Here is a 25,017-nt window from a genome sequence, read left to right as displayed (position 1 = left end):
CACGCCGCCGGCGGGCACACCTTCAACAACGGCATGCGGCCGGGGCCGCCGGGCGCCGAGGACGGGGCGACGGTGCCATCTGGAGGCAGAGGTGAGTGAGGCTGCGGCTCCAGGCCCTCCGCCGTCCGCAGCTCTAGCTCTCTTGCAGTATTACATATGGAGATATGTATATGCTCACACTGAGATGTCTGCGGAATCTTTGGTTAAGGCTGGTTTCTAGCATCGCTGGTGTTTTCTGCGTGTTTGCCTGTTCGCTGCCCAGGTACAGCTGTTCTTACTCTGTCTTTTTGTGTGTTAGTGCACAAAATCCTGTAATTTCTAGAACCTCGTCTACTAATGAAGATGTGCTCCCTCAGGCACTAATGAAGAAGTGCTCAGTCAGAAAAATGTACGTTTTACTGGCTATACGTCCTATTCCCAGATCTCAGAGAAAGAGAAAAAGCTTGGCTTAGTAGGCAGGTGCGTTCTACTGCCTGGGAGAAGTCAAGAAATTTGGCTTCTGGCTGGGACCAAACCCTGTTTTTTCTTGTTTCTCAGATGTAATTCTAATAGAAAACATCAAGGACAGCAGAATTTGAGCCATAGTGAATAATCTGTCCTGTGATATTAGTATGAGCAATGTAGGGAACAAATGGATTTTTTTTCTTCTAAAGAAAAACTGTGTTCCGGTGGAGGATGACAGAGACGGGGCAATGAGAAGAATGAGGGAAAATCTAGAAACAGAAATACTTTCTTAAACTGTGAAAGCATATATTAAAAATACAGAGAAATTACATGTCATGATAGTTTAAATTGAATGCTTGTTTACCAGTGAGGTTCAGGTGTTTTCTTTTCTGCATTGCAATAAGGCTTTTCCTGGTTATTACAAAAATTATGATAAGAAGACAGAACAGGACATTTCAATTAGTTAAAGCACCTCACAAGCCTGAGTGCACTGTGAAGGTGGGATAAAGGTGGACTGAAACAGAAGAGAAGAGCACTTGCTAGTGGTCAACAGAAGAATTTTGTTCAGAGCTGAGTGCCTGTGGCTCATGATAAACTTGCTAATTGCCGAAGCTAGTGTCAGAAACAAATGCTAACACAAGGTACTTGCACTGGATGTATTGGAAAATATTCAGTTAAAATAGAGCTGGGAGAGGAAGCTGAGTTGTTCCTTGGTGTGCCCAATCATTTCATAGAATCGCTTCTGTTTTCAATAAATGCTGCTTTTTCACATTTGCGATGGAGGGACTAATTTTGGCTTCCTTCTTTTCATGAAACCCTACATCCTAGTGGTTGCAAAAAACTGTAGATTTTCAGACAGCAGTTTGATGGCTTGGCTTTCATCTCTGACTGACTGTAGGTCAAACTGGACGAACAGCACATCCCTAAGTACAAGGCAGAATGTTTATATTACTGCTGAACTTCTTCCAGATTGTGCACAGGTGAGAGACCCTATGGTTTTAGGCAGGAACCTGAAGAGCTCAGGTCTGCAATTATGGTCACTTAGCAGACAACTGCAGTGTTTAACACGTGTCCAAATTCCCTCCCCTGCAGCTTTTTGTTGCCATCTCTGTGAAAATATAGGGCAGCAGGATTGTTGAATTGGAATGTGCTCATCTGCCTGGGGCACTTCAGTGCAAATTCTGGCAGTTTATCCCAGCCCCACTCTAATTAGCTTTGCACATTTGAAGAGGCTGAGATGCCGGCTGTTTTGGGAGTGGTAACCTCCTGTAGAGGAGACAAGGAGACAGAACTGCTAGTTATGTCTTAAATTGCTGCAGTTAGCTTTCCTCAGAGCGCCTTGGAAAAGTTTACTTGTTCTTCTGACATTTTGTAGAAGGTTGCTGAAATGTTGATAATCTGGTGGAAGGGGAGAGAACAATATTTAGGCAAGTAATCTTCCACAGTGGAATAATATGAATGACAGGTTCGGATGAACACAAGGAGTATCCAAAAGACAAATCCTCATAGCAGGGAAAGGTGAAAAGTGAGGAGTACCTCACCTTTCCTTTTGTTATGTCCAAACTAATATTGCTGTCCCAGCAGTTTTTAGGAAAGCCTCTGACAGCTTTTAACACAACAACCATTTCAGGACTCCGGGCTCTGGCTGTGGAGAGTGACCTTTCCATAATTGACACAACTCAGGATGAAGCCATTCTTTTCAAAACATGGGTCTCCCAAAGAAACCTTTAACCCCTAGACTGAGAACGGCCACTTAGACGCAAGCTGTGCCTACTCAGCAAGCAAGGCATTTTAAAGCAGAGCAATTTGAAAGGAAAAAAAAGAAGCAGATATTTCAATTTGATCTGCTTGGTCCTTATTAAGAGGCTAAATTCTAGTATGAAATAATATAACTGCAATTTAAGAGGAATGTAAATTACTTTATTACTGCATTTTCCTGTCTTAATGAAAACAAAATTCACTATTAAGATAACAGAGTTGCAGGTTTTTTTGTAATTACACACTACATTTCGTTAATACTGGGGATGTCTGAAAGGAGCAGGCAAGTGCAACGGGTAGAAAAATTCTCAGTGCTGCTGGAAAACTGCAAGTGAAGTCCACCATGCTCTGACTGTAAACAAAGCAGCAGATAGCGGGTTTGGGGGGGGGGCAAAGGCTTGGCTTCCAGGCCTTTAGGCTCTGGAAGTTGTGCTGAACTAGGGATTTAGATTAAGAGACAAAAGTAAAGAAAAATTCCTTTCTTATTACAAATGATAAGGTCGTATCCTTTCATAGTACAGAAAAACCAAAAAGTTGTTCTGCCGTGGAATTGTGGAATTGCTACAAGGATGAGACAGATACTAATGACATTAAAAAAACTTTCTGAGACAGAAGCCCATTTGTCTGTTACAGTTGCATAAGGATAATGTTGGAATTTTGGTGTAATCTAAATTGGGGGAAAAGGAGAAAAAAAAGAAGCATGTTTTGGAATAATTGGTTCTTCACAAAGAAATGAATTAGGTGACCTTATGGAATTTTTCTGTGCCTAGATTCTGTTAATCTATGGCAAAAATATATTCTACATATGAAATTATGTAGTAGGCTAGACACACATTTCCATAAAATATGTGACTATCTTTGTGCTGTTTCCTTTCTAATTGACAGAATATACTATAAAAGTCAACTTTAAGTCAACTTTAATCATTTCAGAGGACACCTAAGATAAACTACCATTTATGTGGAAATATCCAAACGTACTCCAGCTGCACATTCAAGTAAAGAACGCTTCAGTTTATGACATACTGTCTTTGGTGTGCTAACAAATTTAGCAGATGTCATCTAATTCAAAATTGATGTTATTTTTTTATCTTGATTATTTGCTATGGTAAGGCTCTATAAAGCTGAAAAACACAGTAAGAGATTGTGGTCTCTGATCCTAGAAACCCAAATTTTAAAAGACACCAAAGATAATTACGGGCAAGGATTGTGGACCTGAAAGATCACTTCGGTTACAGTAAATACACTGACTAATTGGAAAAGGTAGATTTGAATGTGTGTTCTGATATGTAACCCAGGGTTTGTCTCTTTGGACCAAACAGCTTGATCCACATTCATCCTCAGTTTATGAGATATTTCACTAAGTTTACCACAGTGTGTGGATTTTGAAAAGACAATTACAGTGATTTGAAGTGTCATGAAACATACTTGTTTCCAGTTATCAAAATAAGCTTGTTGCAGTTATCAAATTCGGCATTGTAAGTGTAATACCAATAATGAAATGAAGAAAATTAGGTTTGCAGTTAAATACGACACCATCTTACTTGCTTGAGATGAGAGAGGGGAAAAACAGATTTCTACTAATCTCGCAGAAATTTGCCTTGAATAGATACGGAAAGCTAAAGTCAGCAGTCACTGTGAAGCTGTACAGGTTGTCTCCAGTTCTCTCCAAATGATTTTGAGACCTCTACCAGATGCTGCAGCTCCAAGGCATGTTTTGGTTTCCATGCAGAAATGCTTATTTTCTAATAGCTAATATGTTTTATTAGCGATGAGGCAGACAGGCAATGTTAAAGGAATACCGATGTTACTAAATGGGAAGATATGCCACCCTTGCAAATTGGTGAGCTGGGGTTCAGGTGCAAATAGAACAGGCCCCGACTTGAATGCCTGAGACAATGGGGCTGCCCCCAACTATGTTTCTGCTGAAACCGAATCAGACTCGTCAGACCGTATAAGGAGTCAGGAACAGCTGAAGGGAACTCTTTGTCATGTTGCAAAAGATGAAAAGATGGAAAACTCATACCTCATTAACAATGTAAACAACATGAGTCTTCTGGTTTCTACTATTTCCTTTCAGACGCTTCGAAACAGATGATCAAAATGTAATAACAATCAATGTATTTTAAATGTCACTTCCGTTACCTTCATTCAATTTAATCAAGACATGCCATCATTTTCCAGGTGAATTAATCTTATTAAGTAGTTACGTGGCTAATGTAATGTAGATCTTAATTAACACGTTAGCAAGCAGAAGTTTTAATATGGACGCTATGAAGGCTTGCAGATGTGGTCTTCTGAAAAATACCAGGCTCTAGGGCTGTCTTCAGAGAAGCAAAGTATTTGACTAAGCTCAACAGATCAGAAGACGAGTTTTATTTTTGTGATTGTGTTGATGGTGATGGTACGAGTTGCTGTGTTTAAAGTTAGGTGATGAAGTGTATCATATACCATCAGAGAAGATTGTTAAGCTGATGTAGAAATTCATGCTAGTATGTATTTGTTCTTTGTGAAATGCAGTGAACTAACAGATCTTAATTTTATTTCAGTTATAGTTTGCTTTTGATTCTGAATCTTGTGAAGCCATGCCCACACGAATGTGAAGATGTACCTAAATATCTAAGTGTATCAGGGTATTCAGGCATGTTTCTTAATTCTGCCTGCAGGGCCAGATTGTTTCACTGCAGCTGAGCCAAAGCAACGGTCTCAAGCAGACGCTGTCTTTGCAGGATTTCTTCCCTTTCACCACAATAGAAACGTGGGATACTGACCAGAAAACCCGAGATTTTGATTTTGTTTCAGAAGCTGGTTTACTGGACTCCTGAAAGCTCATACAAATTCAGAAGCTTCCTTCCTCCTCACTTGACAAAATAGAGCTCATTAGTACCTTAGCATCTTCAGCATAACTGAAGTTCAAGATGTGTCATAGCAGCTTCTCCAGGCAAACTCTCATTTCCTGGCTTTTTACTTTATTATAGCTGTGGGAATTTGTCATCAGCAGTCAATCTATTGTACGTGTTTCAAACAGAATCTGTTTTCGCTTGGGTCCTAGGGCACTTAGGTATTAGTAGCAGATATTTTGAAGCCTAAGTTCACATAGGAAGTGATCAGGGTGGTAGTAGTGCATAGCACTGATTTTTTTTTCCGTGAAGAAATTTGTGTAGAAAAGATATTTTCTAATCATAGTAATTCCCACACATTCTATTTCGGCAAAAATTCAGTGGAGTGTATTTTTATGTTGAATGGTTTCCTTTACACAGCTGTACCATAAATTTCTTTCAAATTCCAAGTCACCTGTGAAAATCCCTAACTATGCAACAAAGAATAACAGAAAAAATAAGTTAGATAAAAAGATAAGGAAAGCTATGTCTACAGCAGAGATTTACCAGAAATGCAGAGGTACAGGAAGATAAGTGAAAGAGAATTCTCTTTAAGCAACATTGGCGATATGTATTCCTTGTGTTTAATTTGAAAATGTCCAAATTACCTTTGTAGTTCATTATGGATCCCTTGGAATGGTTATTCTGCTAGATATTTTTCAAGAGTGTTACGAAGATGCAATTTGCAGTCATCACCATCATAAAGGCCCACAGTCAAAGCGCTGGAGTTAATTGCTGTTTAAATGTGATGTCTGTAGCGTGACACTGCTGGTAGCCAGATTTCATATTTATTTTTTAATTTTAAGTACAGTATGGGAGAGGAGCCTATAATAAACACTGAGGTATATCTGGTTTCAGTGTAGGCGCAGTTCTGCCTCCGTAGCTGACACTGCTTGGCGTCAGTGAAATTACAGGCTGACGGGGCATGTCCTATCAGCCGCCACCTTGAAGCTGACCTCCAGCTCCAAGATGAGGCCTGCTGACAAGTTAGCAGGGGGAGTTTGCATTGCTGTTGTCATCTATTGCCTATTTGATAGCTTCAAAGGCAAATATACTTGAGTGCTAAAACAGTCTTTTCAAATATGTATGCCAAAATAGTAATTCAACTGGGTAAATAACACAGCAGTTTAAATGAATAAGTGTTATTTAGTTGATAAATATATGTTTGACTGAGCGATTGAAATGGCTCCCCTGGGTAAGATGAAGAAGTATGCTTTTAAAACTCTCTTTTGTAGATGTTTATAGAGAGGAAATCACAGACAAAAAGATCAAGTATCCATGGGGGTATGAGATAAACAGACGAAACTCTAAAAGAGTCACCCTCAGCAACAAAAATGGTGTTGGGATTTATTTATTCACAATAGTATGAGTTATTTGGGTTAGTCTTTCTTCCCAGATTTGTCACATCTGTAACTTCACTTAAATGCAGTTGATGTTCTTTGAATGTGATCTGCAGCGGTCCATCAAAATAGGAAAGCTTCTAAAAATAGCAGGAAGGAGTGAGTCAGGTGGCAAGAGACATCCTCTGCATTAGGAGGTGAAGACTGAAGGAAGCTATAAAAAAAGTTTACTTTAAGAGTCTCTAGAGACAGAGTTTATAAGTGAGGCTATTAGTGCAGAAAAAGCCATGGCAAATATAAAGTTGGGATGGTGTTCTGCTTTTCAGGTTTAAAAAAATAAACTTAAGCCTATTGACTAAGAAAAGAGGTTCGGTGGTCATATCTACTTTGCCTTTCACTGCTGTATTTCTGACTTGGGGAGGAGCATGAAGAGGCCAATGTTGAGACACCTCCTGTAGTATTTTTATGTGACTGCTCTACATTACTCATGTTCAAGGTGAGAATTTTTAATAGGTCATTGTTAATATTTCTGTTTCACAAGTAGTCATCTGAGAACATCAAGATCATGACCAACTCAGGTGCACTGGCTATGTCGAAGCAAGGAGTAGAACCAAGATGATCACACTGGTTTTGTGTCTCTTACAAACAAGAGTAACTCAGCATGAATTTATGAGAGTATGATTCAGTAATGCATAATTTTAGAGCTCTGGTAGCTTGCTGGACTTAAAACTTTGTAAGTTGCTAGATAAACTTGCAAATATAGAACTTATATTTCATGCAACTTCAAGCATTTCTAAATAGCGTTATTTCAGCATTGTAATGTAGAGCCATAAAACCAGGATCTTGTGTATTGAATTCTTAAAAGCAAAAAGAAGTATTCCTTTCAGCGTGGCAGAGGTGAGGCAGCAGCTGTTTCTCATGGAGGTGGCACGGGTTGGATATAGAGTGGAGGCGTGCCATACTACAAAAGTACAGACTTGAAAATAAGGAGTCATCCATCCATTCCATTCTTTCTTGTAGGTTAAGTATATCTCGGTCACTTGTGATAGTTGCTCATCTAACCTGCTCTTAAAATCCTCTGCTGTGTTGAACCCCTACAGCTGTTACAGTTCTCTTCCTGAGACACTGAAATGTTGCTAAAGGAGTGGTTTGGACAACTAGAAACCAAGTCATTTATGTTGTAGAGCAAAAAAAAGAGCATCTATGGGGAGATGCTTCCAAAGATAATGCCAAACTGAACTGAATCATTTCAGTATTAGGAACCTGAATCATGTCCCTAGGCTGATTGATAATTACAAATTCAATTGTCTCATCTGCAGTTTTCACCAATTTTTAAGCTAATAACTTCAAGGTTTTCATGAGAAATACAAAGGAATGGTCTTTTCTAGCAACTTGCTTTTGGGAAAGTTTGACATCCAATATATTTTTTTACCTGTGAAGTGCATGCTGAAGTAGTGTGAGTGTAACTGGTTCTCTTGATGACTGGAATATTCTCTTTTTAGCTTAATTGATGTATCTGAGGATTCTTGACTCCTGAAAAATGCCCTTTCCCAGATAGAAATAGAAACCAGAATTTTGGAGAACCAAAGGAGGCTAAGGCTAAATTCAACCAGAAATCACAGAATCACGCTAAAATTTTAGCATCCATAAGAATTAAATTTATTTGAAAAGTTGTAATTCTAGGCAATATACTCAGCACACCTGGAAACGGTGTAATTAGCAAAAGTCATCGATAGTGATGTTTTGGACCTGCTTTAGTAGCCAGTGAAACCCTAACAGAGACTATGGTGGTCTTAACATTTTGCACACTCAGTAAGTTTGCTGCATTGGGTAAGTCAGGTACAATGAGTGAAGCAATAATCAGTATAATTTCTATTTGATGTAGATGAAAAACACGTGACTCAGTAATTTGTAAAGCAGGCATATGTAGGAGAGCATTCTAACACCACGTCACTTCTTAAAGTGTTCTGACAAGGATTCGTTTTTCTAAAACTTACTCTGTCTTTTAGGCTATTTGTGTGTGTTAGTAGCTATTTCAGTACTTAATATCCCTGATACATGTATTTTTTTATATATATGTTATATGTACGTTTATGACATGAGGTGATTATAAGCTGCTTATTTTTTAACTAATTGGAATTTATGCTGCTAATACAAGCCCTGTCTCTGAATGTACATGACCACTGCTCTACTGCGTTCTAGAACTGTATTAAAACCTAGAAAGCATTGCTTTAAAAAGAGGAGATTCCAACATGGGGGGTAGGCTACTGATTTCAAACAGATCTCAGCTCCGGATTCCCAAGCATTTTACATTTGGATTTCAGAAACGGGTTACACTTACTGGCTTCAGAATACTTTATGTCAAAGATTTCCACTGGCTGTGGACTTCCGTAGACTGAAGCAGTTTTGTTGTAATCATGAAATTAATCAAACTGAAAAAATACATAATGCAGACAATTCATTGAATATAAGGAGTCTGTGGACAGAGTCCGAACACTGGAATGGGCACTGGTCTATTAATCTTCCCACCTTTCTTACTTACACAGCTTTTGTGATAATAATAATGCCTACTGTGATACTTGCTGGAAATAGCTTCTTCTTTGACTGTTTCACTTTGACTATGGGTATACCGATCCTGAAGATCAAGGTTCTTCAGAGTGTGTCAGGGAGACTGTTCTCAGGTTAGATAGAGTTGATGTTCATTTAAGTAAGCACAGTCTGCTTCCAAAGAAATAATTTACAGCACACTTTTTAAGAATGTTGAAAAAAAAAAGATCACTCATTACCATAACATGGAGTTGTGAAGTGAAGTAAGTGTAATGCTGTACTCAAAAGCGATACAGGAGCCCTCAGTCTTAGGCTGACTTCCAGCTCTGCCGTGACTACAGTGCAGCATTCAACAGGTGATTTTATGTGCTCTGTACCCGGTTTTCCTATCCCTGTGGGTAAGGGCTAATTTAAATTCTAGTGAGATGGTGCCTGACTTCATTGAGGTAGGAACTTTGAGATACCCTCTGTTGCAATAATCCATTGAAACTGAAATAATGTAGCTTTTACGAAACATTACATGTTTGAATCTGGTTGATATCTGTGTTCTTGGGCGGCTCTAAAGGCACATTGCTTGACATTCTCAGCCATTTCTCCTTCCTTTGCAGCCTGTCTTTGCAGCTTCTTTTGCTTTCTTTTTCTATTAGTGCTGTGATTGTAGACCCATTAACATAGAAAATGAAAAAACAAACAAGTTGCCAAAATCTGCATAGCGTCTGGTATTCAGAGCATTCTTGTACCATTTCAAAACACTGCCAACATAATATCTGTTTCATTATGTACAAGTGTAAGTGCTGCTAACACAGATAATTTGGAATCTATAATTGAAACGATGCTATTGCAGCTCTCTTGATTAAAGATAGTCAAGACAGAAAAGCTGTTATGTACTTACCTGCTGGAATTATATGTCATTCTGTGCCATCCTGTTATAGTCATACAGTGCTGGAATATATTTCAAAAGTAACTTGCCATTTATTGGAAATAGCATTACACCATGAAAAAAACATTAAGTAAATTGAGCTTTTGACAAATATTGTCAGGTTGTATCAGAGGTATCGCTACCATCCAGCTTGTATTAACAGTGATATTAACGGTACCTTTAAATTTCTGTGATTGTTAACACATATTTTCTGTGGCTTTCTGGTCTTTATAGTGTCTGTTGTAATAATTTTAAAATGGATTTATCAGCATGTTGTTTGGGAATATGGAACACAAAATCAAACATTGCTGTATACTGTAGCTTGGAAGCACTGCTAGCTCTTTACGTATCGCACTCCATGTTTAAAATATGTGTAGCCTCAGAACCATCCCGTTCAGCTGAGAACAGAAGGGATTTGCACCGTGTATTAAAGCTTGAGTATTTCATGGGCTGGAAGCCAGAGCGCTCAACCAGAAAGGTCTTGTATCTTGTCTTCAATAATGCATGCTGAAGAACCATCAAATGGTGGATTCTAACTAACCACAGCACAAGGGAGAAAGGCTTGTAGGTAGTCCCTGCTTCAGGCAGAGAGAATTTAAAAGGCAGCGCTTTGAGTTGCACTAACTTTCTTTCAAGAAGGAGAAGGTGCCTGTTAGAGTACAGACACTGTCTGTATTTTCTGTGTATTTCATTTCTTCTGTCAACTCTCTTGTCTATGTTCTGGAGTTTATTGGACTACTTTACGAGACAATGCTAATAAAAATTTGCAGTCAGTTCATTTAGAACAAAGTTATCCCTTCAGTTCACCTTTCTTCTTTTTTTTTTATACCCTGGTTGCATACAAGATGCAACTGAAAAGAGCACAGGGAGATTTGTATGCGCTTGATTGACTCTCTGTTGTTACAATATTTGATCAGTAAAGAGCAATCGCAGAATTAAAGGGTTGGAAGGATTAGAAGATTGCAGATGCTCCACAGAAAAAGGTTCACAGCTTTCTTACTTCAAATATAGTGGCCAAATTGTTACATACTGATGGAAACAGCAGGCAGATAGCATCAGAATAAGAAAGGAAAGTTACAGTTGGATTTAAAAGGTGGCATTGTCCCAGATGTTCGTCTTGAATGAGTAAAAATATCTGTATTAAAAGTAGTTATCTCATTTGATTTATATTTGCTTTTATTTTATAGGACCATGGGTCACTAGGAATAGCAGCATAGACAGCGGAGAAACAGAAGTTGGCCGCAGGGTCTCCCAGGAAGTGCCCCCTGGAGTTTTTTGGCGGTCTCAGATCCATATCAGCCAGCCACAGTTCCTGAAGTTCAACATATCCTTAGGGAAGGATGCTCTTTTTGGTGTTTATATAAGAAGAGGACTCCCACCATCACATGCCCAGGTACTTTATCAATGTATTTGTTAGCTTTAAATGTCAAAATGCAAAAGCTTAGGCATCTATGTTAGATTTATGTTGGAGCTTATGGAGCCCAAGGTTAGGGGTTCCTGGGAATTACTTAATTTGTGATATTTGACTGAACACCCTGATATTAAGATTTCTAGGTTGTTACATACCTTAACAGTACATTGATAAAAGAAGTAATCAGTGATGCTCTTGCCATTCAGGTTTTTAAGATAACTTACAGTTTGGCACTCGAGGTTTTGAATCTCTGAGAAAATCTTGGCACCACTTGGGTTAAACCTATCCAGTTATACACCAGTCAAAAACGATGAGTGGTGTTGGTCAAACTTACAGTATGAAGCACTGTATATGGTTGGAATGCATGCGCAACTAGATGTGTTAACATCTAATTTTCTATCTTCATAGAAGTTTTAATCTCCACAGGCTGTTGGAATGGCATCTCTGGGGTATGCAACAGACTCTGGCATCACTGCTACCCAGCCATGTTAGAGAACATACCGCAGCGGCCATGCGTTTTGAGAGCTTTAATTTTACTACTTTTCCCTCAAAGAGAGTATTGAGATATAATATCTGACTCAGACATGGGGCAAGCCTTGCAGTTGGGAAACCCAGTTCTTCTTGATTTCTAGTCAGCCTGAGAGATGAAAACTCAGTAACACCACATGTTTACAGTGGTCCTGTAGTACAGAGCTTAGGGCTGTAGGTAAAGATAGTTTTCAAGTTAGTGAGACCAAACTTAAGTATCTTTTTCTTCTAGGTTGTCCAGTGGGGTGTTTTAATTTCCTTGCTATGAGAAGATATAGCTATATTTTCTGTTACAGAGATTTTTTTTATTATATTGAAAAATTATTAATGTGAATGGAAGGATTCCCATTTACTTAGATTAGAACTGTAATGAGAAATAATATATTTGCAGTTACACATACTAAAAGGAAAGAGCCTCCATTGTTTGCAAGAATGCGCAAGGGAAGCGGAAATAGCAGCCAGGTTTTGGAAAGCACCCTTTCCTTCATGCATATCCTTACTGCTAAAAATTGGTGGTTCATTCAGAAATTATCACCTAAACTTAAAATGCTTTATAATATACGATTTCCAAACAGCAAATGTAGAACTACATGATCCCTTTTAGGAATCTTGCATTTAACATTTCTAGACACTTTGCCCTTATTTGCAAAGAACCGCTACTAAGGGGGTGGTTTTATTTCATTTAGCAAAGTAAACTGCAGTTACATAAATGGTTAAAATGCATGATCTAAGCTACAAGCCCGCCAACTTTAACATAATTGCATTGTTACGTATTGCTATATAGGGAAAGTATATTCATATTGCCTGCAAGGAGATACCAACCCTAAGTGAACTGTGTCCATGTGCATGCACAAACTCATGGTACAAACAGTGAAGCAATTGATTTTCTGGGGAAAACCACACTTAACATTAACTGAAGTTTGGATCTGCTTCCCAATGTGTGAGGCAAATGTATGGAACTATTCTGCATTGCCTCTCGTTCCTTGGTGTTTATTCTTGCCTGTATTCTGAATTGAGAACCAAAATCTTTAAGCAGAGTTGGGAGGGGAGGAGAGAAGAGATTTTCATGAGTTTATGACCTCTGTTTCTAAGACCTTGTGAACAAGGAGCTTTGACTATCCAAACTCCATCAACTTCCTGTAGTATGCTGTTTTAAAATGTTCTGTGAGTTATTGAATGGATATACTTGTCTGGTAAGAAATAAGGATCACCAGTCCACATCCCAAGGAGGGGTGGGCAAGTGGTCAGTTTTCCATAAAGCTAGAGGTTAGCATACAGCATCCTGAAGTTCTGTACAAAGACTAGATAAATTGGGGAAATTGTAGAGCTGTTAACTAGTTTTAAGATGTTTACAAACATCCATGCAACACAGAAGATATCCACCGCAAATATGTTCCAGGCTGGGAGCCTTTCTTAAGAATGCTTTGATTTGGGCTGTAATGTTTCAATGTGTTGTCTTGAGGGCAAAATTATGTCTATGGATCTTTAGCTGTTGCAATGAGGTAATGGCATAATTCATTGAGCGTGTCTCATTTAATTCAGAATTTAGGCGCTTACTTCCCCTATCATTCCACCATGAAAAAAAAGAGCAATTTAGTTGAGGAAAACAAGCAAAAGTATAAAACATGAAGTGAAAATGGCTGAGGGCAACCAAAGCTCCTAAGCAATCATCACAGTTTGTTAAAAATACAAGTAAATTATAATTGTCTGACTAAGAGATGATGGAGTTATGCCTGTATCTTTTACAAGGAATCCATTTGGATGTAACTGGTGGTACAAAATATTTTTTTAATTCAAGCTGAATTTAAATTTCTGTTGCACTGTGATCAAACGTGTTTGTTCTAGGTTTCATTATGATGTTTTCATCTGAGAAGGCTATGATCAGGCAAAATTTCTCCTCTTTCTTTCACTCCACATTCCGTGGATAGGATATAAATTCCGTGACCTTTCTGTTGAATTAAACAATGAGAAATATCAACTGTGTTTCCTGCTGAGCTGGATTCCTCCTCAGAGAACCTGTTTTCCAGTCTTTAGAGGAAGCAATTCCAACCCTCTTCCATAACTGGAGTTAATGAAAGCCACCAGTATAATGTGCAGAATTGCTTTCCCATATTCATGCAGGGTCCTGGTGCTTGTCGACAGGGTGGTACAGCAGAAGGTTGCTTGGCATTTTTGCCCAGCAATCAAAATTCAGCCAAGCTGCTACCAAGAGAAATAGTTTTAGAAAAAGAAAGGCAAGCTTTTACAGACCTGCGGTAGTGAGAAGAAGCATTGTTCTGACCGAAAGGAACAGAATGGTTTTGTATTAATGAAAATAGTCCGAAGTTGACACCAGACGATATTTTAAAATTGAAATTTAAAATCCTTGTTTCTGCAGGTTAGGGACGTGAGCTGTAAAGCAGTGAACAACTACACTTGACAGTTCATCACTGATCAGTGCTGATATGTCAAGCCTAGTAAAATCCTTTGTGGGAGCAAGTCAATAATCAGCAAATTAGGTACATGATTAACCTGAGACAACAAGATGCAGTTCCTGTCTGAGAGCCCTGCTGAGATTTAACCTTCTCAGTATTACTGTTTAGCAAATATTCCAAATGCCTGGTTTAGTCAGTCAAACTGATGTAGCTGTAAACCTGTCTAGAAGCAGCCTTGTGTGCTATGTGTATAGGGAACGGAGCTCTAGAGGAGAGGTAAAAATGCAGGTTTGAGTGGCAAGCAGACTACAAACAGGAATGCATTGGTTTCAAGGAAAATTCTTCCAACCTGTGTAGTACTACATAGAAATAACAAAATGCGCACTGCAGGCTTGAATGACAAATAGGAAATTAGTAGAAGATGGTCATATTAATAAAATTGATAATGTATAGAAAATGAACTGTAAATGTCAAATAATGCATGAAGTGACTCTACAGAGATTACAGCAATTATGGTGTTACTACACGTTGGTAGAACATTCCAAATGACGCATGAAATAAGGTAACCTTATAGAAACATCACTGTAATGTCTGGAGGAGGCAGCACATAGAGTTGAATTGTTTTCATTTCCAGCAGAGTGTTTTATACTTACAAATTTTTCATGTGAAACTGAAAACTGTTTTCATTTATTACAGGAAATGGCTTTATCTGAAACAACTTGAATAGCTGGGGACCTTCAGTGTTACTTTGTTTTGCAGCTGGGGCTCAAATGCATTTAGGTGCTCTGACCACCTTCAAGTTGTCTGATGGCAACTGTGCTACTATTACTGAATGCTGTGCGGCGTTGTACTGGTTGTGTTGTGTCACATTCGAATGTTGAAACAAATCAGTTGGCTGTCACTGTGGGTATCAGATGTTTCATGGGTGTATTTTAATGAATAATTATCAACTGGATTTTACGACGAACTAATTTCAAGCACTTTGCAAACAAGTGTTCCTGACATATGTTTTCTTGGCAGCTTAGGTCTTAGAGGGCTTTGGCATAAAGACGAACGCTAGCCACAATGCCAAACATGTTTTTTTTCTTCTCCCCGCCCCCCACCCAACCCCCTCAGGATTTGAGTATGCATCCATTGTTAAGACAAGAGCTCTAAGAGATCTTTGTTTTCAATTCCTAATTTCAAACACTCTTAGGGATTTTGTGGAGGCATGCAAATAGTTTCAAATCTAAGAAAAAAACCAAAGACTATGCAGGCGCTCTGAGTTTTCAGTCTTGACCCTTGCAAGCTCTCTTTGCTTTGCCGTGCTTTCACAACTAGTTCACTTCTTGTATGCAACTGGGTCGATCAGTCGATCTGTGCTATATGGATGGCATTGTGCAATGTGGTCACTACCATATACTTAAAGTTCCAAAACTGTTTTTCTGACTCTTCATGGTTACTGGAAAAAGAAAGTCATTATTAGCCTATGAATAAAATGCTTTGGAGGATAGAAACCACTGAATGGAGAAACTATAAAAACATATTGCCCAGAAAGAACTTAGTATGAGATTTAGGTTTGTAAATAAAAGTATGCAGTAGGGGTTTGGTATGCTGTGTAGTAAAACTCTACAAACTCACTGAGAATGTGAATTTGGAATTTGTTTAGAGGAGTAGGCTGGCAAGTTACTTGCGTATATGGAGCTTTAATCATAGTAAGTACTCCCTCCTGCAAATTTGAACTCTGAAGATGTAGTCATTTGGGATTGCTGGTGCATTTTGTTCCTGAGAAGTTTTTGCCATTTTTGTGTGACTGTCAGTATGAAGCCACAAAATATAAAGGGTCATTAAACCAAAACAAAACAAAAAGTCAGTGAAACTTCCAAATTACTTCAGAGATTTAGTCTGGTTTGACAGATCCGTTCCCTAATTCATGTGATTTAGTTGTCTCTTCCTTACCAGTTGTGTGTGTTAGCTTAAAAATTCCACAGTTGCTTCTTAATGATCATGAAAGTATTAATTCTTTTCCTAGATGGGTCTTCTAATCTGTGCATATTTGTCAATAAGTAGCTTTAAAGCAAGACTGATATCTTCAGCACAACATTATATAAAACTAATTAATCCTGCAAGTGTAATAAATCAGAAAATCAACAGGGCCACAAGAAGCAAAATGATGATTCAGCCAAGTATGTGAAGAAATCTTACCCGCTTATGGAATTCACAGTACCATCTTGGTGGCCCTTCAGTCAGGGATTTTAGATTTGGGGGTACATATACCTAGTACTTGCTTACACATTAAGATTTGTACACCCAGGCAACCGCCAGCGGATACATTATCTTCCTTCTTTTTTCCTCTGTCCTGAGGAATCCAAAGAGGGATAAAAATCTATTGTTATTTTCTGTATCGATTTGCACCGGTACCTCACCATTCATAAAGTTTTTCAAATTTAGTCATTCTGCTTTTGCCTGAGCGTGCAATAGTTCTTCATTGTTTGATTAAAGAGGGGTAATACCAGTCTTAATTTTACCAAAGTTAAAAGTCATGCCAAGGGACCCGCTCTCACTACGTCACACCTCATCATTGTGAAAAGAGATTCTGCAGCTAAAACTACTTCAAGCAGTTTCAGCCTGAATACTCTTCCCCTTCGATCTTGCCAACTGCTGAGCCTTCTCTACTATATGAGGTAGAATCAGCATCAAACAGAGGGGAGGCAGAGGAACCTGCCAGCACAAGCAGAGACGAACAGCATGGTGCCAGTGAGAAATGTCAGCTTTTATTGCTGCTTCCTCAGTTGACCCTTTGTGAGTGATTGTTCTGAAGAGCAAGGTTTCTTTTTCCCAAGATGTTGCCCAAGTAATAACATTTCCCAAGGAGGCGATGAGTCTGTCCTTAACCTCTGACTGTTGGACAATAGGCTTTAGCAGTATTTCCAAATGTCATTGATTTAAGAGATAGATATGTGTGTGTTTAGCATTTCTGATACTCTGAAAGTTACAGACATGCCAAAATTCTCTAAATCTCTGGTGTGCATTGGCTTAAATGTACTAATTTACCCAATTTACCTTCTCCTGCAAAAACTCTGTGTGAAAAAAGGCTCAGGTGGATGGCAATCTGATATTAACAGTTTGGTGAAACTTTTTATTCCATGTCTCCTACTCTTCCCCACGATTAAAGGCACGGTGAAGGAGTGGACAGTGCACTTACTGTGACAATAGCTTTCAACATTAGTAGACCTGGGCTGAGATTCCAACCCTGCCATGGATTTCCTTTGTGGCTGCGTATTGGTGTCAGTTCCGCATGTTTTACAGGAAGGCAATACTACTTCCATACTTTGTCCTTTGTTGTGAGGCTAAGTGTATGAGGGACTCTATATTGCTCATATAGAACAGTTAGCAAATTTCAAACAGAAAGGTCAGCTTTTATACCCCAGTTCTAGATAGATGTGTAGCATGGCACTAAAGCGTTAAATCAGTCCATATGTCGGTCTCTTCTACTAGAAGGAAGAATCGTCATTATTTTATTGCATACTGTGTATTTTTTGCTAGAACTCACTGTTAATGAGTGGAATATAGTGTACAAGACAGCCCTCTGGAATTTTAGTCTGTTTAGGATGCAAGATTACAGTTTTCTATTTAAACTGAAAGCAAGTGAAGGTGTATGTTTTCTCAGAGCTGTTGTAAGCACATACTCTATGTGTTAGAGATAACGGAGGGAAATGCAATGAAACTACTGGCAAGCAAGCACATACTATTACTGTATTTTATTGAACACATACATCTTTCTTTAGACATGTCTATCTATCTCTATCTACTCCTACATAGATAAATGTGTCTAAAACAAGATGTGTTTTCATAGGGGACTTGTTATACAGCTATCAAAAGATTAGATATATTGTTTTTGTTGTTTCTTAAGGGCTTCCTTTAGATAGGGACTATGAGAGCTGGTAAGTTGAGCGCAGCATCAGCTTGGGAGCTCCAGAATCACAGACATTAAAGACAGAAAAAAAGCCTATTAGGAGAGCTAGTCCAGCTGCTTTGTTATGCAGAGTTATTCCCTGTTGTAGATTAACCAATATTTCTTCCAGTCCCGTTTAATTGTGTGATGCAGTGGCATCTCCATTGGGAGGCTATTACTGAGCTTAATAGATGGGAAGCTTATCTGACATTCATCTTAAATTTCTTTCTTTTTTTAGTTTCGTGCCATTAATGGTGCCATCTCTCTTATATTCTAAATAATCACTTGCTCTGTTTGATCCCTTTTCCAAAGATTAATGTAATGTTCTGCCTTACTTGGAAACCATCCAACCAGAAATTCTCAGTTTTCCTTAATACAAGTTCAATTCCCTCAGCCACTTGATTTGTGTTATTCCTTTCCATGCTCCCTCTGGTTTTTGTATCCTACTGGTCCCTGATTGTTCCACATACAAACTCAGGTAAGCAACTCTTACTCTGTGATGTAAAACTTGTACAGTGTATTTCTATTGGGTGCTGAGTTACCTAACATTAGACAAACACATTTCCTGTTTGTGCTGGTCCTGTTTGTTTTCGTGTTCTGGGGGCTTCCATTGGATTGTATGTCTGGAGCTACACCTGAGACTTCTGTTCCTCTTGCAGCCAGAATTCATTGTAGGCTGTTGCTTAGAAAAGGGTGTGTGTCTCATAGGTTGAAGGTTTCCAGCTTTGAAAGCTGTGTAGTAATCTAAAATGTCATGGGTCAAATCATTGATTTCAACTTCTTTCTCAAAACCCAGCCTGTCAAGAAACACCATTTGTACATTTTTTGATCACCTATGCAGGGCAAAGATGCATAATTCTGTCACTGTTTAAGAAAGGATGAGAGTCACAGAATCTCTGTGTGTTCCATGGTCAACTAGTAAATATTAGTTTCACATTGACGTATCTTCCAGAAACACCATTTTATGACAAGGTAGAAGAGAAAATATAGTGTCAGATTTTTAGCTGAAATATCATACTGTATTCAGGTCTGTTTGTTTGGGGTTTTGTTTGTTTGTGTTGGTTTTGTTTGTGTTTTTTTTTTCTTTTCTTTTTTTTCCTGTTTTTTTACCCTGCAGTATGATTTCATGGAACGCTTGGATGGGAAAGAGAAATGGAGTGTGGTGGAGTCCCCACGGGAACGTCGAAGTATTCAGACCCTGGTTCAGAATGAGGCTGTGTTTGTTCAGTACTTGGATGTGGGTTTGTGGCACCTGGCGTTTTACAATGATGGCAAGGACAAAGAAGTGGTCTCTTTCAGTACAGTTATTTTGGGTAGGTATCTCTACAAGCTGAGAATTCTTCCTCTCTGTTTATACCTTCCCTTCCTTATAGTCATAATACTTTCTTGCAGTCTTCAGTGGTCAGCCTGTTTATCCTTATGTTAAGCTCTGCTTTTTTTTTTTTCTCAACACTACCCCGTCAAAAAGTCTGGTATTGGGGTGCTGATTTTAATTTGCTGATTCCTCTTTTAAGATTTTAGCATTCCTATAGATCTTGAGTTTATTTCTAGAAAACAAGACTGAGGTAAATTCAGTCTGGGTTGAAGCATTCCCCAGTTAATATTCCTCTCCTTATCTCTGTCATTTTTATACTTCTTATTTGCTTCTCTGGAGAAACTTCTTTACACCCAGGTGGAACAGTATCCAACAGGAGAGCTGTTTAATCTTAGTAGAAAGACAGCACAAGAAACTGACACCTGCAAATGAGGTTATTGTTTGCAGTCACCCCAGAGATTACTTGAGTCAGTTAATTAGCCACGTGCTGTCTTACAGCTTACTACTCACCTAATAGCGGGTCATCTCCTCAACATGGTGGAATCAAGAGCAGAAGAACATCTAGCCTATGATCTGAGAAACCTGCAGTTTTTTTAGAACAGTGTTACAATTAGTTGAAAATCAAACTGAGTCTAAATTCTCCACGCTTTATTAGAAGATTTGTTGAACTTTGAAGCGCTCAATGAACCTTGCTGAATGTCTTGTTACAGTGGCATAAAAAATTCTGACGTAGTCTACGTGGTATTCTGTCCTGGCTGGTGAAGTGTTAAATGGCACTATATTGTATAAATCTGTAATTCCTTTTAGTTTAGAGAAAGAGAAACTGCAAAAAGTCCAAGTGAGTTTTTAAGCTTGATGAACAATAGTTGGAGGTCTTTTCCAGTCGTGCCTGATTAATGATGTGAAGCTTAATTTTTTTCCTTTTATGTTAGTATAAAATTCAGTTTGTTGGCTTAAGTCCCAAAGGGTGTAGGAGGATAGCCAATACTGTGTCGTTGAGTATGAATATAATTGTTTCTTTTAACCTCAATTAAGATGAAAAAATGATTTTTCTTCTTGTATGTGGTTTTGCAAGAGTTACTAGGTGCTATGCATGTTGAGACAGAGACATAAATATTTGCATATTTCCCCATAGAAGGCTTTTTCTTCTCCAAAACAACAAAATATTTGTCCCTGTGTCTTGTTATGTACCTGTTGTGCTTAGGAAACCTTCAGATATGATAAGCTGTCCTGAAAAGAGTTGGCTGGTCTAGGCTACAGCTTTCAAGAGCATCAAAGGTCTAATAGTCAGGTAGACTACTTGATAGTGCAATAATAGTAATTGGACTGAAAGGTAGAGAAAAGTACAGTGTTTCATGCAGTTCAGGGGTTCTTCTACACACACCTAGTGTCAGATGTTTCATAATCAAAGGATCTGAGACAGCTGAAAGTTTCTCTGACGTGGAAGAGAAGAAAGAATAACAGAAATGATGTTAACTCCCAGACAATACTAAATTTACCATGATTTTGAATATGTAGAAAATGCTTTTGTGTGCCATGAAGCAAAATAATGAATACATCTATAGACAAGCTTCTTCATGAGACAAATTGATATCTTTGAGCATTAGGTTTCAATTTTTCTTTTCATTGTTTACATGAATCATTTCAAGAGGCCAAGCTAATGACATCTCAGAAAATTTCCTTTAGAGTTTTTTTTTATTTAGTGTCCTGCAAGTGTGAAATTAGATTTAAAGTTGTGCTTGAACCTTTTTCCTCTCTTCAGTTTCATTTGACAAAAAAATACTCCGTGTGGTTCTGCTAAGTCCAAATCCAAAATTCATTTTCCGTATACAGCTGCTATTTGTTTGGTGTCTGGGATTGACAGAGCCATTTAGTTTGGGACCACAGGTCTCACAACAACAGGGAGTAACAGTGAAGAGTAACAACATTCCGATTAGATTTTTTGTTCCAATAATTCAGTGTTGAAAATATGTTCCACTGAAATCTAACAGCTTTCAAATGAAAGTGATTTTAAGAATTAATTTCAAAATGGGAATTTTATTTCTAGGTTGTTATTATGCAATAGTAGTGTATATATTGTCCAAATAATAACAGAAATTCTGGAAAATAAGTATTATGGTACAGCTAAAACGTTATCATCAGGCTGGTGTGCTTAATCTTCTCAGATCATTGAAGTAATCAACACTTCAGTCAGCCACTTAAACTCTAGTGTTAAACCTTGTCCTCTGTTTTCACAGACCTCTTCTTCATCCTCTTGCATAGCTACTTGCACCTTTTATATTAATTTTTTTAGGATAAAGAATATTTGCCAGAGCAAAAGAGCACCTCTTTGTCTTGATCAGCAGCTATTTCTGCCAGCTTAATTAACAAGGCTTTAAATGTCTAGAAGGTAAAGAAGATACACTCCTTAAGATAATCAGCTTCACATGGAAGAGTGGTTGTGCAAGATCAAAGTCTCATTGAAAAAGGGAGACTGTAGGTTTTCATGATGAAGCATGATGTTTGCTACATAATGAGTTCCAGCCTAGCTGTAGGGGTCCTAGGAGGCAGTCCTGTCTACCTGTTGAAACAGGGGGCTTGAGCACTATCAGAAGACTTGGAGTTCTAGTGGTGCTCAGAGACTTAATACCTGACTTTAGTGTATCACTAGAACTCTACGCTTACTGACGCTGCCATAAAACTTGGTACCTTTCTGCTTCACCTGAACTTTGTGGTGTTAATATTATTAGGGATTGTTCTTCGAAGTACTGAAGGCAAACTAAAATGAAGAAAAATTAAGCAAAGAGTTTGTAGCCTAAATAGGAACCAGCTAATGTGCCTGTGATGCTTGTATTTCAGATTCAGTGCAAGACTGCCCACGTAATTGTCATGGGAACGGCGAGTGCGTATCAGGTGTTTGCCACTGTTTTCCAGGATTTCATGGAGCAGATTGTGCTAAAGGTATCATTTTCCCTATGTTTACAAATAACCACGGTGTATGTTTGTGATGTATGGATCTACAGTGCCTGCTAGTTAGCATGGGTCCAGGCTAGATTCAAATAGATCAATATGCATTTTTTTTTCTTAGATGTCTTAGTTAAATATGATCAAGTGGAAGTATTGCTACATTGCTTACGGGCTTGCATAACTACAACTTTTTTTGTGTCAAATGTAGTAGGCAGAAATGGCAGAAAAGATTTATTTTCTGTAAAAGTGGATGAATTATCATCAGTGCTTTCTGATGATTGCCAACTGGTATGCAACGGAAGACTGATTATCTTCACTGATAGCATGTAGTGTATATGCTGGCTTGGCTGAGCCTTACTTCTAGTACATAGCATCTTTCTTGAATATAAAATTACTCATTGACCAAAGGAAGTTTTGCCTTTTTTAGGAAAATAAATAGGACTTGATAAAGTCTTTAAATAAACCTTTTCTTAAATGTTGATTGTAAATTTTAACAACTAAAATTGGGAGATGTATGATTATCGAGGATTACACAGAAATCTAAAAGACATCTGTGGATTGGCAGTATGTTCTGAGAGTTTGGGATAGCTGTCATAGGGAAAAGATTCATCAAGGAGGGCCTCTTTAGTTTATACAGCTAGTATCACATACATTGTCTAAAATCAGTGCCTTGCTTGTATTCCCCTCTGTTCCTGAGCACAGTCATAACATTTTCCAGTTTGCTTCCCTCTTAGGTTGTGTGAGATTTAGGCACACTATCAATATCATGTGCTTACAATTGTTTTCCACAGGGATAGGGTCATTAGTGTTCCAAGGGGGAAAGCCTGGTGTTTGAAAGCTTTTTGAAATGCCTTGAAGGGCCTTAGAAACATGCTCATTTCTTCTTAGACTCCCAGTCTAGCCCTGAGGACAGTTTGCTGTGCCCCACCTTTGTCACTGGTGTAGCAGAGTGGCATCCAGCATACCTGTGCACGTCTGTGAATTACTCCTTGAATAGCTGCTATAGTTGTACCGGAGTGAGTTATTTCCATTTTGTGTCTCCATATCTGGCTCTTGAAGGTGCCCCGGTACAAAGAAAAGAAAGACCTCAAGGGCCATGGAAAGCTAATGATGTTATTTCAGTGCTAGCCCTACTTATTTTAAAGAACGCTTCAAATACAGCGTGCATGTTGTTTGATTACCTGAGAAATTAAGACACTTGGCAAATATATACAGGAGATATCTGTATATTACAGAGTAACTGGGGTGATAATGCGTGCTATAAATACACATTGACAGCTATATGCATTTCTGTGGTGTTAACCCGTGAAAGCATGCATGCAGTGACTGTGTGCTTCACTGCCACTCTTCACACATACATGGCCATTAAATCAACTCATTTGCATTTTGAGTCGTGGAGCAATGCTGCATTCTGTACTGAACCTCTGTGTAACACTGTATTCTATGTTAATGCTAGAAAATACTTTGTTCAGGCTATGTCAGATAAACAGCATTTTTTATAGGGTACTTGTCAAACTGTATCTGTCAGGCTTCTCCTGCCCCTCAGTACATTCCCTGTGCTTCCTGCCTTGTCGTTTCTGTGTTGTCTCTTTCCCCTCAAAAGCAGAAATGGCTTCTTGGAAGCTTCTTTCAACTCTCTTAGTGTTTTCTTGTCAGACATCATGGTATTTCTAAAGAACAAAGGAGCTTGAAAACCACATAAAATGACAAAATGAGTGTGTTGACAGAATTCTCGTGTTTCTGCACATAGCTGCACATCTAGATACTATGAGACTTATCCAGAAGTGTGTGGCTGAGTTAGGGTGTGAGGGCTGTGTGCCTCACCCATTTCACAGGCACTGTCATACCTGTTCTCATGTCCGCAGATTTTTCTGCCTACTTGACTGCCGATTATATGTGAGAGCAGTTTCAGAAGACAGAAATCGAAATTGGGATTGTATGCGTGGTAAAACACAGTAAAATGAGATAGAGAATGAAATCTTTTCTAGCATATTATGTATGTGGAAACGTGTTTAATATACATTTACTGTAAAGTCAACTTTATATTTAAGTTGTTACAAGTATGGAAAGATAATGATTTTCTTTCCATCTGATTTTTTTGGTGTTACTACTTCCCTAGGAACATATCTTTCGATGTTTCAGTTCTCCACTGCAAAATAATTTGAGACAAGACTCAAATAAAGAAATATGGAGAAAATGTGAATAAGCTCTTTAGGTGGTGTTTAGAACTTGATTCGTGCAATAACACAGCAGTCTAAGAGCTTCACGTTGGGTGAAACCCAAGTTTGATAGATATGAAGCGTGATCCTTTATACTAGTGAATCCTCGATTATAGGACTGATCTTGAGGGCGTCAGAAGCAATGAATCCTGAGGGGAGTCATCTGCAAGCTGTTTGCAGGCAGTGCGCAGGTACTCCCTCTGTTACTTTACTCCATCCAAGTACTTCTAAAAGATAAATTGAAGGAAATCTAGGAGAGACAGCAAAGATTTGACTTCAGACCCAGTAGCTCCAGGAAAATACCATGAAAATTGTTACAAAGAGAGGAACTTTTGGCCCAACCCACAGGCTGAAATACACTTTCAT

General features: G+C 38.5%; 1 protein-coding gene across 2 annotated transcripts in view; it reads left to right on the top strand.

Moving 5' to 3' along the window:
- Positions 1-25,017, top strand: part of TENM2 (teneurin transmembrane protein 2) — a 543,058-nt gene that overhangs the window by 406,244 nt on the left and 111,797 nt on the right. For both annotated transcript variants that reach the window (XM_009890877.1, XM_009890878.1), the window contains 4 exons: positions 12-91; positions 11,072-11,277; positions 19,289-19,484; positions 22,325-22,426. In XM_009890877.1, coding sequence (XP_009889179.1) covers positions 12-91; positions 11,072-11,277; positions 19,289-19,484; positions 22,325-22,426 — 584 coding nt within the window. The remainder of the gene's footprint in view (positions 1-11; positions 92-11,071; positions 11,278-19,288; positions 19,485-22,324; positions 22,427-25,017) is intronic.

This window comes from Charadrius vociferus, unplaced genomic scaffold (genome assembly GCF_000708025.1).
Source record: "Charadrius vociferus isolate BGI_N301 unplaced genomic scaffold, ASM70802v2 scaffold108, whole genome shotgun sequence".
Taxonomy (NCBI): Eukaryota; Metazoa; Chordata; class Aves; order Charadriiformes; family Charadriidae; genus Charadrius; species Charadrius vociferus.
Note: the sequence above shows the minus strand (reverse complement) of the source record. Positions and strands in the feature narration are given on the sequence as shown.